Source organism: Vigna unguiculata, chromosome 4 (assembly GCF_004118075.2).
Source record: "Vigna unguiculata cultivar IT97K-499-35 chromosome 4, ASM411807v1, whole genome shotgun sequence".
In the NCBI taxonomy this organism is placed as follows: Eukaryota; Viridiplantae; Streptophyta; class Magnoliopsida; order Fabales; family Fabaceae; genus Vigna; species Vigna unguiculata.
In genome coordinates this window covers 40,578,229-40,590,875 of record NC_040282.1, presented here as the reverse complement: position 1 = coordinate 40,590,875, position 12,647 = coordinate 40,578,229, and the positions used below count along the sequence as shown (strand labels likewise).

The 12,647-nt window shown below is 34.0% G+C and overlaps 3 protein-coding genes across 7 annotated transcripts; all 3 read left to right on the top strand.

Moving 5' to 3' along the window:
• The first annotated feature begins 338 nt into the window (after nucleotides 1–338).
• LOC114181654 (xyloglucan glycosyltransferase 4) lies at nucleotides 339–3,577 on the top strand. Its single transcript, XM_028068165.1, has 4 exons — nucleotides 339–983; nucleotides 1,246–1,554; nucleotides 1,664–2,068; nucleotides 2,557–3,577. Exons 1-4 carry the CDS (start codon nucleotides 339–341, stop codon nucleotides 3,193–3,195), a joined length of 1,998 nt encoding a protein of 665 aa, XP_027923966.1. The 3' UTR covers nucleotides 3,196–3,577.
• Nucleotides 3,578–4,334: 757 nt separating this feature from the next.
• Nucleotides 4,335–8,588, top strand: LOC114181596. 5 transcript variants are annotated; one of them, XM_028068097.1, is made up of 10 exons: nucleotides 4,335–4,465; nucleotides 4,609–4,720; nucleotides 5,282–5,440; nucleotides 6,157–6,240; nucleotides 6,788–6,871; nucleotides 7,296–7,382; nucleotides 7,465–7,608; nucleotides 7,927–8,034; nucleotides 8,118–8,169; nucleotides 8,292–8,588. In XM_028068097.1, the coding sequence occupies exons 2-10, from the start codon at nucleotides 4,619–4,621 to the stop codon at nucleotides 8,324–8,326; spliced, it is 855 nt and encodes a 284-aa protein (XP_027923898.1). In that variant the 5' UTR covers nucleotides 4,335–4,465; nucleotides 4,609–4,618; the 3' UTR covers nucleotides 8,327–8,588. The 5 variants fall into 5 exon arrangements, with proteins under 5 accessions (XP_027923898.1, XP_027923895.1, XP_027923897.1 ...); XM_028068094.1 differs by having other exon boundaries at nucleotides 4,603–4,720; XM_028068096.1 differs by having other exon boundaries at nucleotides 4,337–4,511.
• Nucleotides 8,589–9,526: 938 nt separating this feature from the next.
• LOC114181370 lies at nucleotides 9,527–11,966 on the top strand. Its single transcript, XM_028067802.1, has 4 exons — nucleotides 9,527–9,876; nucleotides 10,854–10,907; nucleotides 11,183–11,242; nucleotides 11,546–11,966. Exons 1-4 carry the CDS (start codon nucleotides 9,586–9,588, stop codon nucleotides 11,672–11,674), a joined length of 534 nt encoding a protein of 177 aa, XP_027923603.1. The 5' UTR covers nucleotides 9,527–9,585; the 3' UTR covers nucleotides 11,675–11,966.
• Nucleotides 11,967–12,647: the final 681 nt, after the last annotated feature.

The following is a 12,647-nucleotide window of genomic DNA, read 5'->3' as shown; positions in this document are numbered from 1 at the left end:
TTTTAAGCTATGGTTGTTACTATGAACACTATTAATACCTAGTTTAAGCCCCTCAAAGTGTCTTTCTCTGCTAAACTCTAAACTCAGAATTTATCAGAAGCTCTGAGATTTGCTTGAGAAAGCAAACAACAGAGGAAAAAGTCTCATCTGGGAATGACCCTTTTGAGTTTTTTGTTTTTTGATTTTGATACATTCTTGATGTTGAGGGAAGGTATCTCTGATTGATTGATTAGCTTCAACTGTGATTGGTGAGCGAGCATTAACCCTTTTCCCAAAATCTTATTTTTTTTTCTTCTCTTTCCCGAGAACTTACACGGAATTGAGAGAAAAAGAGAGTGATGGCACCAAATTCTGCTGTAACAACAGCTGAGAAATCCAGCACCAACAACTACACCTTGTTGCAAGTTCATGATTCTGACTCTCCCATGTTCCCAGAGAAGCAGAAAGCCACGAGCCGCAAGCAGTTCACGTGGTTTCTTCTCCTTAAACTCCACAGAGTTATGACATGTTTGTCGTGGTTGACCAATGGTCTCAAATCCACTGTTGCTTTGGTGAAGAAGCGCGTTTCACTGGCTGACATGAGCGACGAGGGTCCTAAGAGTAGAGGGAGGTTGTACAGGTTCATCAAGGTCTTTCTTGCTCTCTCAATTGGAGGCTTGGTGATAGAGATCATTGCTCATTTCAACCGATGGAACTTGCACATGATTCATCCTTGGGAGGTTCAGGGTCTGCTGCAATGGTCTTATATGGCTTGGCTCTCTTTCAGGGAAGACTATGTTGCTCCTCTTGTTCTGCTTGTTTCCAAGTTCTGCATTGTGCTCTTCTTGATTCAGTCTCTGGATCGCCTTGTTCTTTGCATCGGATGCTTCTGGATCAAGTACAAGAAGTTGAAGCCAACCATTGATGCAGATGCTTGTGATGTTGAGGACCCCTCAAACTTTCCAATGGTTCTTGTTCAGATTCCCATGTGCAATGAGAGAGAGGTAACCGAATCAATGCTTCTACTTGCTGAATATGATAAACATTTTGGTTAAGACTATGATTATGATTATGTCTGGCTTAAATTTGAAAATTAGAATATCCTTATGATTTGTACTTAAGCAAACTAGTTCAGGCTCATGATTTCCCAGTTTTACTTGAGAATCTGAATCATTATTTTTGTTGTTTTTTATGTGATTAAGGCTTATTCCCAGCCAATTGGTGCTGCTGCTCAACTTGATTGTTGTTGTTTTTTATCTGATTAAGGTTTATTCCCAATCCATTGGTGCTGTTGCTCAACTCGATTGGCCAAAAGACAGAATCTTGATTCAAGTGCTAGATGATTCGGATGATGGAAATTTACAGATGCTCATCAAAGAGGAGGTTGCTTCTTGGAAAGAGAAAGGGGTCAACATTGTGTACAGGCACAGATTGATTAGAACTGGGTATAAAGCTGGGAATCTTAAGTCTGCAATGTCATGTGACTATGTTAAAGACTACGAATTTGTGGCAATTTTTGATGCAGATTTTCAGCCCAATCCTGATTTCCTCAAACTAACCATTCCACATTTCAAGGTAGGCACTGATGATACTTTAACCCTCATAAGGACAAAGGAAAAAAGTGTTCTAGGTATGGTCTAAAGTGTAAACAAGTGATAAATTAATTCATGATTCATTTTTTCAGGGAAAACCTGACTTGGGGCTGGTCCAGGCTAGATGGTCCTTTGTGAACAAAGATGAGAATCTACTGACAAGGCTCCAGAACATTAACCTGTGCTTTCACTTTGAGGTGGAACAACAGGTTAATGGCTATTTCTTGAATTTCTTTGGGTTCAATGGAACAGCTGGAGTTTGGAGGATAAAGGCTTTGGAGGAATCAGGAGGGTGGTTGGAGAGGACCACAGTTGAAGACATGGACATAGCTGTCCGAGCTCATCTGAATGGATGGAAGTTTATCTTCCTTAATGATGTCAAAGTTCTATGTGAATTACCAGAGTCTTATGAAGCTTATAAGAAACAACAACATCGTTGGCACTCTGGTCCAATGCAGCTTTTCAGACTGTGCCTTCCTGCAATATTAACTTCCAAGGTATTCTTACTTTTCCCTTCTTTTTCAAGACTTTAATTTCTATTGAACATTTGTGTAAAAATTATACTGTCAGACCAGTGACGGATCTCAGACCAGTGACGGATCTAAGACCCTAAGTCAATGAAGCAAGTCAAATAGTATATTTGTACACTCTCAATTACACACAGATCTATCATAGAACAGCGGGGGCTCAAGGGCTCAAATATATAAGACTAGGAGGGACAAAATAAAATTTGTTAGATACTTAGTACTAATTTTAACAAAACCAGGGTTGCACCTGCACCACACTCTCGTGTACACATAGGTCTGTCACTGTGTCATTAGCATGACTTTTGAAGTAGCTATATGAAAAATAAACAAACGTATCATATATGATTGATTGTAATTGGATGATGAGAGTGAAAAAATAAGTGCCTACACTATTTACTCAATGTTTATATATCATATGTTCGTAATTCTGAGTTCTTATTTGATTTTGTTCTATGCAGATATCAGTCTGGAAGAAGTCTAATTTGATATTTCTGTTCTTCCTATTGAGGAAACTTATACTTCCCTTCTACTCATTCACCTTGTTTTGCATCATACTACCCTTGACTATGTTCATCCCTGAGTCTGAACTACCCCTTTGGGTGATATGTTATGTCCCCATTTTCATGTCTTTCTTGAACATCCTTCCAGCCCCAAAATCTGTCCCTTTCCTAGTTCCTTATCTTCTGTTTGAGAACACCATGTCAGTCACAAAGTTCAATGCCATGATTTCTGGACTTTTCCAGCTAGGAAGTGCCTATGAGTGGGTAGTGACAAAGAAGACAGGGAGATCCTCTGAGTCAGATTTGTTAGCCTTGGCTGAGAGAGAATCAAAGTCTTCAAATGAAGAAAAGATTCTCAGAAGACACTCAGAGTCTGGCTTGGAACTGTTAGGAAAACTCAAGCAATCAGAAGAAGTCCCTTCAAAGAAAAAAAGAAACAGACTCTACAGGAAGGAGCTTGCACTTGCACTTCTTTTGCTCACAGCATCTGCAAGAAGCCTTATGTCAGCACATGGTGTTCACTTCTACTTTTTGCTCTTCCAAGGATTGTCATTTCTCGTAATGGGTTTGGACTTGATCGGTGAACAAGTTAGCTGAATGAAACAAAGATTGCAAATTTTTTTCACTTGTGTTTTACATCAATACTTGGTTGAGTCCAGATTTCAGTTGAAGTTGTTCTTCAAGACACAATCGTAAGATTACATAGCAGCTGCCAAGAAATGAGATATAGAGTAAAGTTGATTGTTCCATATAAAGAACAATAATAAGCATTGAGGATCATGATATCATAGACAAACAAAATTAAATTTTTTTATTTCTTTTCCCAAGACTTTGTCAGGGAGTGGTGATTTATTGGCTTGTTGTGGATTTTCACTTATGTAAAGCTTTAGGATCATTGAGAGAATCTTGTTGGAACATAACTGTATTTATTATCTTTCAGAACAGATTGTGGAATGAGTAACATTTTCTCTCCATTGCATCTGTTATTATTAACAGTGTACATTAAACTCCCACCTTTTTGCAAATTGTGTTCTGAAATATAATCTGTTATTGATAACATGAAGTACATTCTTTGAAGTTAATTACACTTTTTAGGTGATGTCATTGTAAAGAACATAATCAACCTTGATAAAGAAAATTTTATCAAATGATACACTTCTTTTTAGATTATGTGTGATGAATAGATTCTAGGAAAGTTTATCCAATAATACATTTCGAACTTGGTGTTTCTAAAAGTTTATAATAATTATTTTAATAATGGTTTATACATTACGTAATTCAAAACTAACAATGAACTTTCAAAATTATATTTTAAATATTAGATTATATAAGGAGCTTTATAAATCGGAATATATTTTAGATTATGTAATTTAAAGTTGTATTTCTTGTTTTGTACTATACCATCTTAAATATAATTTGATTAAAACTTGTAATTTATAACTATATTTTAAAGTTACATGATTTATAATTTATTTTGGAATTGATTATTATTTTTTATATAAGAAAGTAAGGAGTGGAGAGAGAAAATGTCAAGTTCAACTTGTCTTCAAAATTAAACCAAGTTTAGGGTTTTTCTTTTTGTTAAAAAAAAAAATTCAATATTGGGCTTAAAATCTTGATTGATATGGGCTTATAGATCCAGTAGGAGTCCACTAGAAGTTAACACTTAAATGGGCCTTAATGTACAATTGGGTCTTACGTTTTTGTTCCGAACACCTACACTGTGCTACGCATGACATAGTACATGGTTGATCACTAGAACTTTTTGGTTGACATGGTTTCTCACTCTGTCGCTGTTACTCAACATAACGTCACGTCAAAATAAAAAAAAACAGGAAGTTCGAAATTGTGCCTTTTCAAATTCTTGGTAATTTGGAAGTGGTTCATTCTGCAACTGGGTTTCTTTGTTCACTGTATAATGTTTTGCTTCAAATTTTGGGGTTATCTGTTCGCACGATGTTTTTTTTTCTCTGCTAAAAATCATACCTTTGTGAATGTGAATAGTTGCAGTGTTGTTGCAATGTCCGAGGAGGAGAAAGATGCTTTCTATGTTGTAAAGAAAGGGGACGTTGTTGGCATTTACAAGTCTTTGAGTGACATCCAACAGTTACTTACGTCTTCTGTATGTCATCTCCCCACCTTGTTACTTTCTTTCATGTTGCATTGTTTTCGTCTTTGGTATTTTTCTGCATTTGGGTAGGGGCGCATTTCTAAGCCTCTGTGTTTTGTAGTTTGGAAATTTAGGCTTTGAATTATTATTGATTCTAAGAACTGTTATCTGTTTTCTAAAATTTGTTTGTCTCTTGAGTACATTTTTGTTTCCTAAAAGTTTTATTTTCTTGTTGGATAGAGCACTTGAAGAAAGTAGTTCAGGAGGATGAGAAAACTTGGCTTTTTTTTTTTTGTTTAACAGTGGTTTTAGAAACAATTTTCATAACTTCATAGGTTTTGGATTAGAAATTGATTGTTGACTTGAGTGGAATTGTTTTATGGAGTAGTTTTTAAATCAGTAGTTAGAAGAGAATCAAACAAGGCCTAATTCTTTACGCTGAATATGCATTATATTTCTGGGTTTGGTTTTTTATTTCTTGAGTTCCAGCAAGTTTTTGTTTTTTATTTTTATGTTTTGATTACTATAGAAGTTGGGGGTATTCTTATTTGAGTATTTGCGTTCTCCATGCAGGTATCTAGTGACTCTCTAAGTATTTACAAAGGGTATTCTTTACCTCAGGAAACTGAGGAATACCTTGCTGCACATGGGCTTAAGGGAGCCCCGTATTCTATTAGTGCTGCTGATGTGAATGAGGGGCTATTTGGAAGCCTTCTTGCTTGTCCTTATCAGGTTTCAGGAACCCTTCTTATTTCCGTTGTTCTGTAATACTCGAAAATTTTCCTTGTGTATGGGGTGAAAACCATTTTTTGTGATATTGTTAACTTGAACTTTTTGTTGAAACTTTTATTTCGTTGCATTTTATGTTGGATGGTAATTTTGTCATGAATTCATTTTTTTAACTGTAGAGTTTAAGGACTTCTAAAGGTTTTTTAAGGTCATGTTTTTTACTAGGTAGTTAAACTTGAGGTTGTATCACGAATAGTATATTTTACTTTGGATTTCGTAGGGAGAAGAAGAGATGTACACTAGAGGTTATGAGTTTCTTAATTTTACATTTAATTGGGTACCCAATGGATGTTTGTAAGTAACAAGTGCCTTAATTGGGTTTTATTTTAATCAACTAAAAATCAAGGGTATTTTTTCTGTACTATTCACCTTCTTGGTTTAATGCGTTTCAATTAAAATAAAATGCAATTAAGACTCTTGTAACTTACAAACATCTCTACTCTCCATGTAGCTTGCATTGTGTGCAAGTGCATCTTTTCACCCAAATCCAATTAAATGTAAACTTAAGAATTTATGATTTGTGTTACGATTTTATGATTTTGTTAACCTCTCGGAATCCTACTCATAATTTTGATTTTAACTACTTTATTTTGATTTTAACTACCTTGGTTGCAATTGAAAAAAGTTTGACTTCAAGAGGAGATGGGCTTTTTTTGCAGGATCCATATTCTGCTGGAGGAAGAACTTTTGACATGAGTTCCTCATCAAGGAACTTGCGAGGAGCTATTCAGCCTGACACTGGCGTAAGTTATCAACGATTCCACATCCTTGAACAGGAAATTGCACTTAAATTCCTCAAGAAACGCTATAGATTTAAGTGAAGCACATATTTGGAGCTAGGATTGAAAATGGGTTAAGTCAAACTGAACTTAGCACAGCTCAACTCAATAAGATTTGGTTTGATTCAAACTCGAGTTGAGTTTTATAAGAACCAAGTTTTTCAACTCAAGTTGGGTTTACTTAAGTTCATGAACTATTTGGTTAGGTCCACCAATTTGTAAAACTTGCACTTTTTGTGCAAAAATGGCAGTTGAAACTGAAATGACTTTGTTTGGTTAGGGACTATCATAACCAGTGCTTACAATGTCAAGGACTGGAGTTGGGAATTACTTACATAAATATCATAATGTTTACTTATGTACTCTTTTAAAAATTTAACATATGGTTGCTAGTTATCATAATGTTTGCTAGTTAGTCATGAACCAGACAAATTTGAATAGTATTTTGCTCAAGTTTAGTTAATTTAACTAATGAGCTTAATTTAACTAGTTCTTTTCCTTTCTTGTGCAGAAGCTAGCTGGATCATCTTCATTCCGAACAAATTCACAGTCAGATCATGCACTAGGTGGATCCCAAGCAAAGTTGTCTACTTCTGTAAGCCTGTTTGATTATGTTTTGCATTGCTAATTGCTAATATTGGCATTCACACTCTACATCATCATAGAAGTGCCTGTACATACTATACTTTACAAATGTCCACACAATTTATACTTTACTTGGTAATGTGTTTTGTAATTGGTGACTATTTCAGCTTCATAGCAATTCTTTGATTTTATTTCTTTCTAATTTATCTGCAAGTGATAATAAATATGTATGTTCTTGTAGTTATAAGATTGAAACATACTTAAGTTTTTGCTGTTTTATTTAACTCCTTTTCAGGCATTCATAGGCTTCTTAATTTATTGTTCATGCTACTCTAAAATTTCAAGCATTCTATACTATCATTAATTCATGCATGCCTGAAAGTAACGATCTTGTAACTATACAGTGACGATGAAATCTTGCTTGTCTTTTGTAGCTTTCGTGCACCCTTCATTTTGATGGTGCTTCCAAAGGAAATCCTGGACCAGCTGGTGCAGGAGCTGTACTGCGTGATGGGAACAAGGTCTCTACTATCTGCGAAAATTCTTGTGGTTATTTGTTATACTTTTTTACAGAATATAGCTAACTATTAGGTCTCTGCTTAGGTCTATCGATTGCGTGAAGGAGTGGGAACTCAAACAAATAATGTTGCTGAATATCGAAGTTTAATACTAGGATTGAAATGTGCCCTTAAGAAAGGATATAAGCACATTGTTGTCCAAGGAGACTCTCTTCTTGTCTGCAACCAGGTTTGTTATATTTTTAGTACTTGTCAAAATTTCCCCTTTTGTTCTCTACCACGTTATCCTGTGTTTCAGTACTGAAATAGCGTCTGGATGGTGATAAAAGAAAATTACTTTAACTATTAAATAAATATCTTGCACACACATTTGAAATTTGAAGTAACAAGTATAGTTCCTAACAATGAAAGGTTCTTTGGATTCATGAAGTCATTCCTTCCTAATGGTCTGATAATTGAGTTGAATTGGGATTTACCAACAATTGCTCTTTAGTTTATATACATTTCGTGACCAGTTCACCTTCTTATACGATTGACTTTGCAACAGATTCAAGGTTTATGGAAAATCAAACACCCGAATATGGCTTCCTTGTGCAGTGAGGCCAAGGAGTTGAAGAATAAGTTTCTTTCATTCAAGATCAGTCATGTTCTTAGGGTAGTACTTTATCATGTGCTGTATATTTAGAATTTACTTGCAACTTTACAAGTTAGAAACTTATTCTTCAATTGATGTTTTAGGAATATAACTCTGAAGCTGATGCTCAAGCAAACCAGGCCATAAATCTCAAAGGTTAGTCTCAAGGCTCTTCCCTGTAAAACTTTAAAGTTTTGCTATAAGGTAGAATAAACCATTAACCTCTTACTTAGCCTTGTATAAATTTTATTTTTGTGTCTGGTTCCTAAACTTTGCAGCTGGTGAAGTTCAAGAAGATTGCCAATTGCTTTAATTGCGTTCTAGCTGTTGGTGACCTTTTTCTGTACAGAGGCAATGTCTTAGGTACAGTGGACTTGGGAAACTGCATGCCACTGATGAAGTACTGTTGGAAATTTTGTTGGTCAATGTGCTATGACATGATTCAGCTTCTGTTTGTTTTTTAAGATGGATTTGAGAAACTGGATTTGTGTGAATTTTAAAGGAAAAGAGAAGTGAATGTGAAATTGCTTAAGATGGTGTTGCCTCATATAATGTAATAAAGTCTTGTAAGTAAATTTTTGCGTTTTTTGTGTTTGAGTCTGATTATTTTCTGTCTTAATTCACTTGTTATATTGAAATTAGGTAGGATCATTTGAGTAATTGAAAACTTAAATAGTGTTATATTGAGATCAGGTAGGATCATAGAGATAATTGTTCAGTACTACTACTTAAAATTCTTTAGAGTATTAAAATATAAGTGGTTTATAATTTTATTTAAGGTTCAACTATATTTTCAGTTTCTGAAATTTGGAATGAATCCATCTTTCGAAAGTTAAAATAATCTTAATTTCTTAAATTTGAAAGAAATGTGTTTTTAATTTATTAATATTAAATTTGAGAGATTAAATTGTTTTTTAAAACCATTGTAGACCTCAAACAGTCAATTTAAAAGATTTTTTCTTAATTTAAGAGACTAAAATATTCTATAAAACAATGGGAAACCAAAATCAGATTCATTTTCAGATTTTATGAAGTAAAAACATAATAAGTTTTATAACCATATGAATTATTAAATTGATCCGACATTTTTTCTTTCATTCTCGACATTATTATCTACAAGCAACCATATTTTCTTTTTCTTTTTCTTTTTCTTTCTTCTACCAATAAATCTAATTTGGATTCATAAACGACGGTATCGAAAAAGTTGGGCTAAAAAGTTAAAATTTAAACCATAATTGAAAACTACTGGTTTTTAAGATTTCGTTACTTAAATTTTTTCTTTTTTAAAGATTATATTTTTTGTTTCTTCAAATATTGGTTTCTGAAAATAAAAATCTGAGTAAATAAAATACAGAAACTAATGAAAAATGTGAAGAAAAAAAATTTAGGTGAGTAAACATTATTGATGTTAAAATATTTATAAATGTATAAAAAATAAAAAAACATTAAACAATTATTAGTTTTTTTATGTGTTGTAATACAAGGTTGTTTTCTGGTTTGGATAAATAGATAGATATAGATAGGGTGCGAAATAAGAACAGGAACTTCTCTTTTCTGAGACTGTGTTTGAAAATGGCGACACTGTTCTCATCTTTCTCTCTGCACTCCATTCGCCCCTCTTCTTCAACACTCCCTTCTTCTTCATCTTCTTCTCCCTCCTTTGTCTTTTGCAGCTTCCCCTTGCGCACTCGCAGTTCGTCTCTGAAGGCACGAACGATTAAGAAGCGCGTGGTGAAGGCAGTGGAAGAAGAAACCCAGCAAGAAGAACTCAACGCTGATGAGAGTGAAGAACCATCATCCTCGGAACAGCAACCTGTTGTGGTTCCAGTTTCCCCATCAGACACTCTCACCATGTTCTTTCAGGTACAACAATGTGTTTTTGTCAATGTGGCTTTGGATTGAAGTTTTCATGAATTTTGCTCACTTACCCAAGTCACAAATTTTGATCTTTTTTCAACCCAATGACTCGATCAGTGTCATTTTCCTGCAATTGGGGTGTTAAAATTATAAGGGGATTGCATCAAATTTGAACATGGATAGGACAAGCTGTGTCTTTGCAAATCTAGACTGGACCAAGTCGTGTAAATTAGAATAAATAACCACACTAATCTCATATAGCGTGAAAAGAACCAAACTTTATGAAAGATATAACATCATTGTGTTAGTCCCAACAAATGAAGATTAGTACTTAAGACGTTGATATATGCATTTCTTTGTTCAAATTAGTCCGAGTTAACAGTCAATGAAGTGAAATATATATTTAAGGATCAGTAGGGAGGGTAATTTCCATGTCCTAAGAGTGTTGGAAGGCAAGAATTGATTTAACCACTCACTTATTTTAGTTGGTTTCATTTTGTCTCTTCATTCACAGAAGGAACCCTAGTTTTGACTTGAAAATGTTTTTATAATGGTTAAACAACCTTGGTTGTACTTATTATATAAGCAGTTTCTATAATAACTCATTTGCTGCAATGATATTTTCGATTCAAGTTGCTTAACTTTAAAACCAGCATAAGCTCCTGGATCAGAGTTGTTCCAACGTGTTTGACACAATATCATTCAAAGCGTAGATTGATGGTTATTCAATAACTAACCTTAGTGCCCTCCCATCTCGGGCCAATGAACTAAGGCCTAAAATATTTCTCACACTAATCAACATTTTAGCTGTCGAAATCTATAACAGATTAGATATCATAGCTTTAAGTCGTAGTTTCTAGTGTTTTAGAATTATTTTTTCCCCTTAAAAAGTTGTGCAATTGGATCTTAAAGTAGATACATTTTCTGTTTGTAATTGTATCACTTTTCTTGAGACTGACTGTGTACTTTATGCATATATTAAGGCAGAGGGAACATTGAGTGAATCAGCTATTCCTGCTTTAACCAAAGCTTTAGAGGTATCTCTATGATCTTTTGAATCTTTTATTTTTCTCAATTGCTTCAATGTGAGTGTAAACTTGATGTAAATAACTTTGGTGACGTGTATCTTCATATGTTTTCCCATGCTGTTATTTTTCCATTGGTTCCTTAATGAACATAGCAGCAACAATTCCTATGATTCATGTCCTTGTTTTATTAAAATCATTCCTCTGAAACATATCATGTCATTGTCTCTGGGAAACTTTTCTTGTTATCCTTAACACTTGGTTATCATGGTTTCACTGTACATTAGGACACAGAAGGTGTTACTGATTTGAAGGTTCAGCTTTCTGAGGGACTTGCAATTTTAGAGGTATGCTTCAAGCACTTCAATGGAATTGTCAATTGCCACAAAGCTTAATTTTTTAAAGGATGAACTCCAACATGAGTTAAACTAATTTTCTTACAGGCTTGGTTGGCACCATAATAGAATTGAAAATTTGAAAATAGTAATGCCAGAGTTGAATTGTTGAGACACATCCTATTCCTGAATCCTAATACCTTGCCATTAAGCATTTTTTTTTTTTTTGTAGAATATGTCAATCTATTAAGTAAACATCCTTGAATGAGTTTAGTTTTTGTGCAATGTCATTAATGGCTTTGTGTTATGGTTCAGTTGAAGAAACAGACAACTGTTCAAGCTACAGGTGTGGCTTCTGGTCTGGTAGAAACCATACAAGGTTCAGGCTTTAAATTGCAGACATTAAATCTTAGTTTTGAAGATGAAGAAGTTGCAGTTGCCTAGACTAAATGTGTTGGTGTAATAGCAATAGTTTCAGGGAATTTTTTTTAGGGAAGTCATCTGTTCACACTTACCTGAGTAGAGCTTCCAACAAACATTTTGGTTTGTATAGATCTGACTATTGTTGTTGGTTAACTTTCCTCTTCGTCCTTATTATTATTGTTGTTGCATTGCAACATGTTATCTTCTTGTCAGAAGAAACACCGAGAAAATTTGATACCAATGAGTTATGATACTATCTTTGTTAGTTGTAATTATTATTTTCTTAAAAGTGAAAGATTTCTTCTTAATGAAATCCTGTGGAAGTGAGATTAGGAATCTCCACGCACACACTTTTAGAACAGAAAAGTTAAAAAAGAAAAAGTTAAATATATTCATAGTTCCTAAATTTGGTTTAGAATATACTTCTTTTAACTCAATTTTTTTTACGTATTAAATAGCATTTTAAATTGTATATATCTATTTTTTCCATTGCAATTATTGTTTTTAGTTATTGTTATTGTCTGTTGGCAATCACAATGTATTGGCATAGATGAGTTTAGTTTCTTTCCTAGTGGAATGTTTGCTAAAAAGCTTTTCAACCACTCAATCTCACTATTAGTCATTTCGACAGCAACAAACTCAATTCTTATTGTTGATCTTGTAATAATTGTTTGTTTGGTTGATCTCTATGTAATCACACCATTCCAAGTGTGAATACATAATCACTAGTGAATTTTGTCTTTTATGAATCAGAGATCCAATTAGCATCATCATATCCTTCTAGTATAGTAGGAAATCCTCTATATTTAATGGTATAATCCATTAAACTTCTTAGGTATTTCATAAGTCTTGCAACTGCATCCCAATGCTCTTAATTTGGGCTTTGAGTGTACATATGCAATAAGTTCCCAATTATCTAGGTATACTAAGATTGAGAAATAAACTATCCTCTATTTTTCTTTAATTTAGAGTTAGCATCATAAGGGGTACTCAT

What these genes read in the sequence shown, in the direction of transcription:
- LOC114181370 (XM_028067802.1), top strand. Translation starts at nt 9,586, where the DNA reads ATGGCGACACTGTTCTCATCTTTCTCTCTGCACTCCATTCGCCCCTCT. An exon ending in CTCTCACCATGTTCTTTCAG is followed by an intron (nt 9,877 to 10,853) that starts GTACAACAATGT and finishes GCATATATTAAG; the next exon opens with GCAGAGGGAACATTGAGTGA. An exon ending in AGGGACTTGCAATTTTAGAG is followed by an intron (nt 11,243 to 11,545) that starts GTATGCTTCAAG and finishes GTTATGGTTCAG; the next exon opens with TTGAAGAAACAGACAACTGT.
- LOC114181654 (XM_028068165.1), top strand. Translation starts at nt 339, where the DNA reads ATGGCACCAAATTCTGCTGTAACAACAGCTGAGAAATCCAGCACCAAC. An exon ending in CCATGTGCAATGAGAGAGAG is followed by an intron (nt 984 to 1,245) that starts GTAACCGAATCA and finishes TATCTGATTAAG; the next exon opens with GTTTATTCCCAATCCATTGG. An exon ending in TAACCATTCCACATTTCAAG is followed by an intron (nt 1,555 to 1,663) that starts GTAGGCACTGAT and finishes TCATTTTTTCAG; the next exon opens with GGAAAACCTGACTTGGGGCT.
- LOC114181596 (XM_028068093.1), top strand. Translation starts at nt 4,517, where the DNA reads ATGTTTTGCTTCAAATTTTGGGGTTATCTGTTCGCACGATGTTTTTTT. An exon ending in AACAGTTACTTACGTCTTCT is followed by an intron (nt 4,721 to 5,281) that starts GTATGTCATCTC and finishes TTCTCCATGCAG; the next exon opens with GTATCTAGTGACTCTCTAAG. An exon ending in CCAGGCCATAAATCTCAAAG is followed by an intron (nt 8,170 to 8,291) that starts GTTAGTCTCAAG and finishes TAAACTTTGCAG; the next exon opens with CTGGTGAAGTTCAAGAAGAT.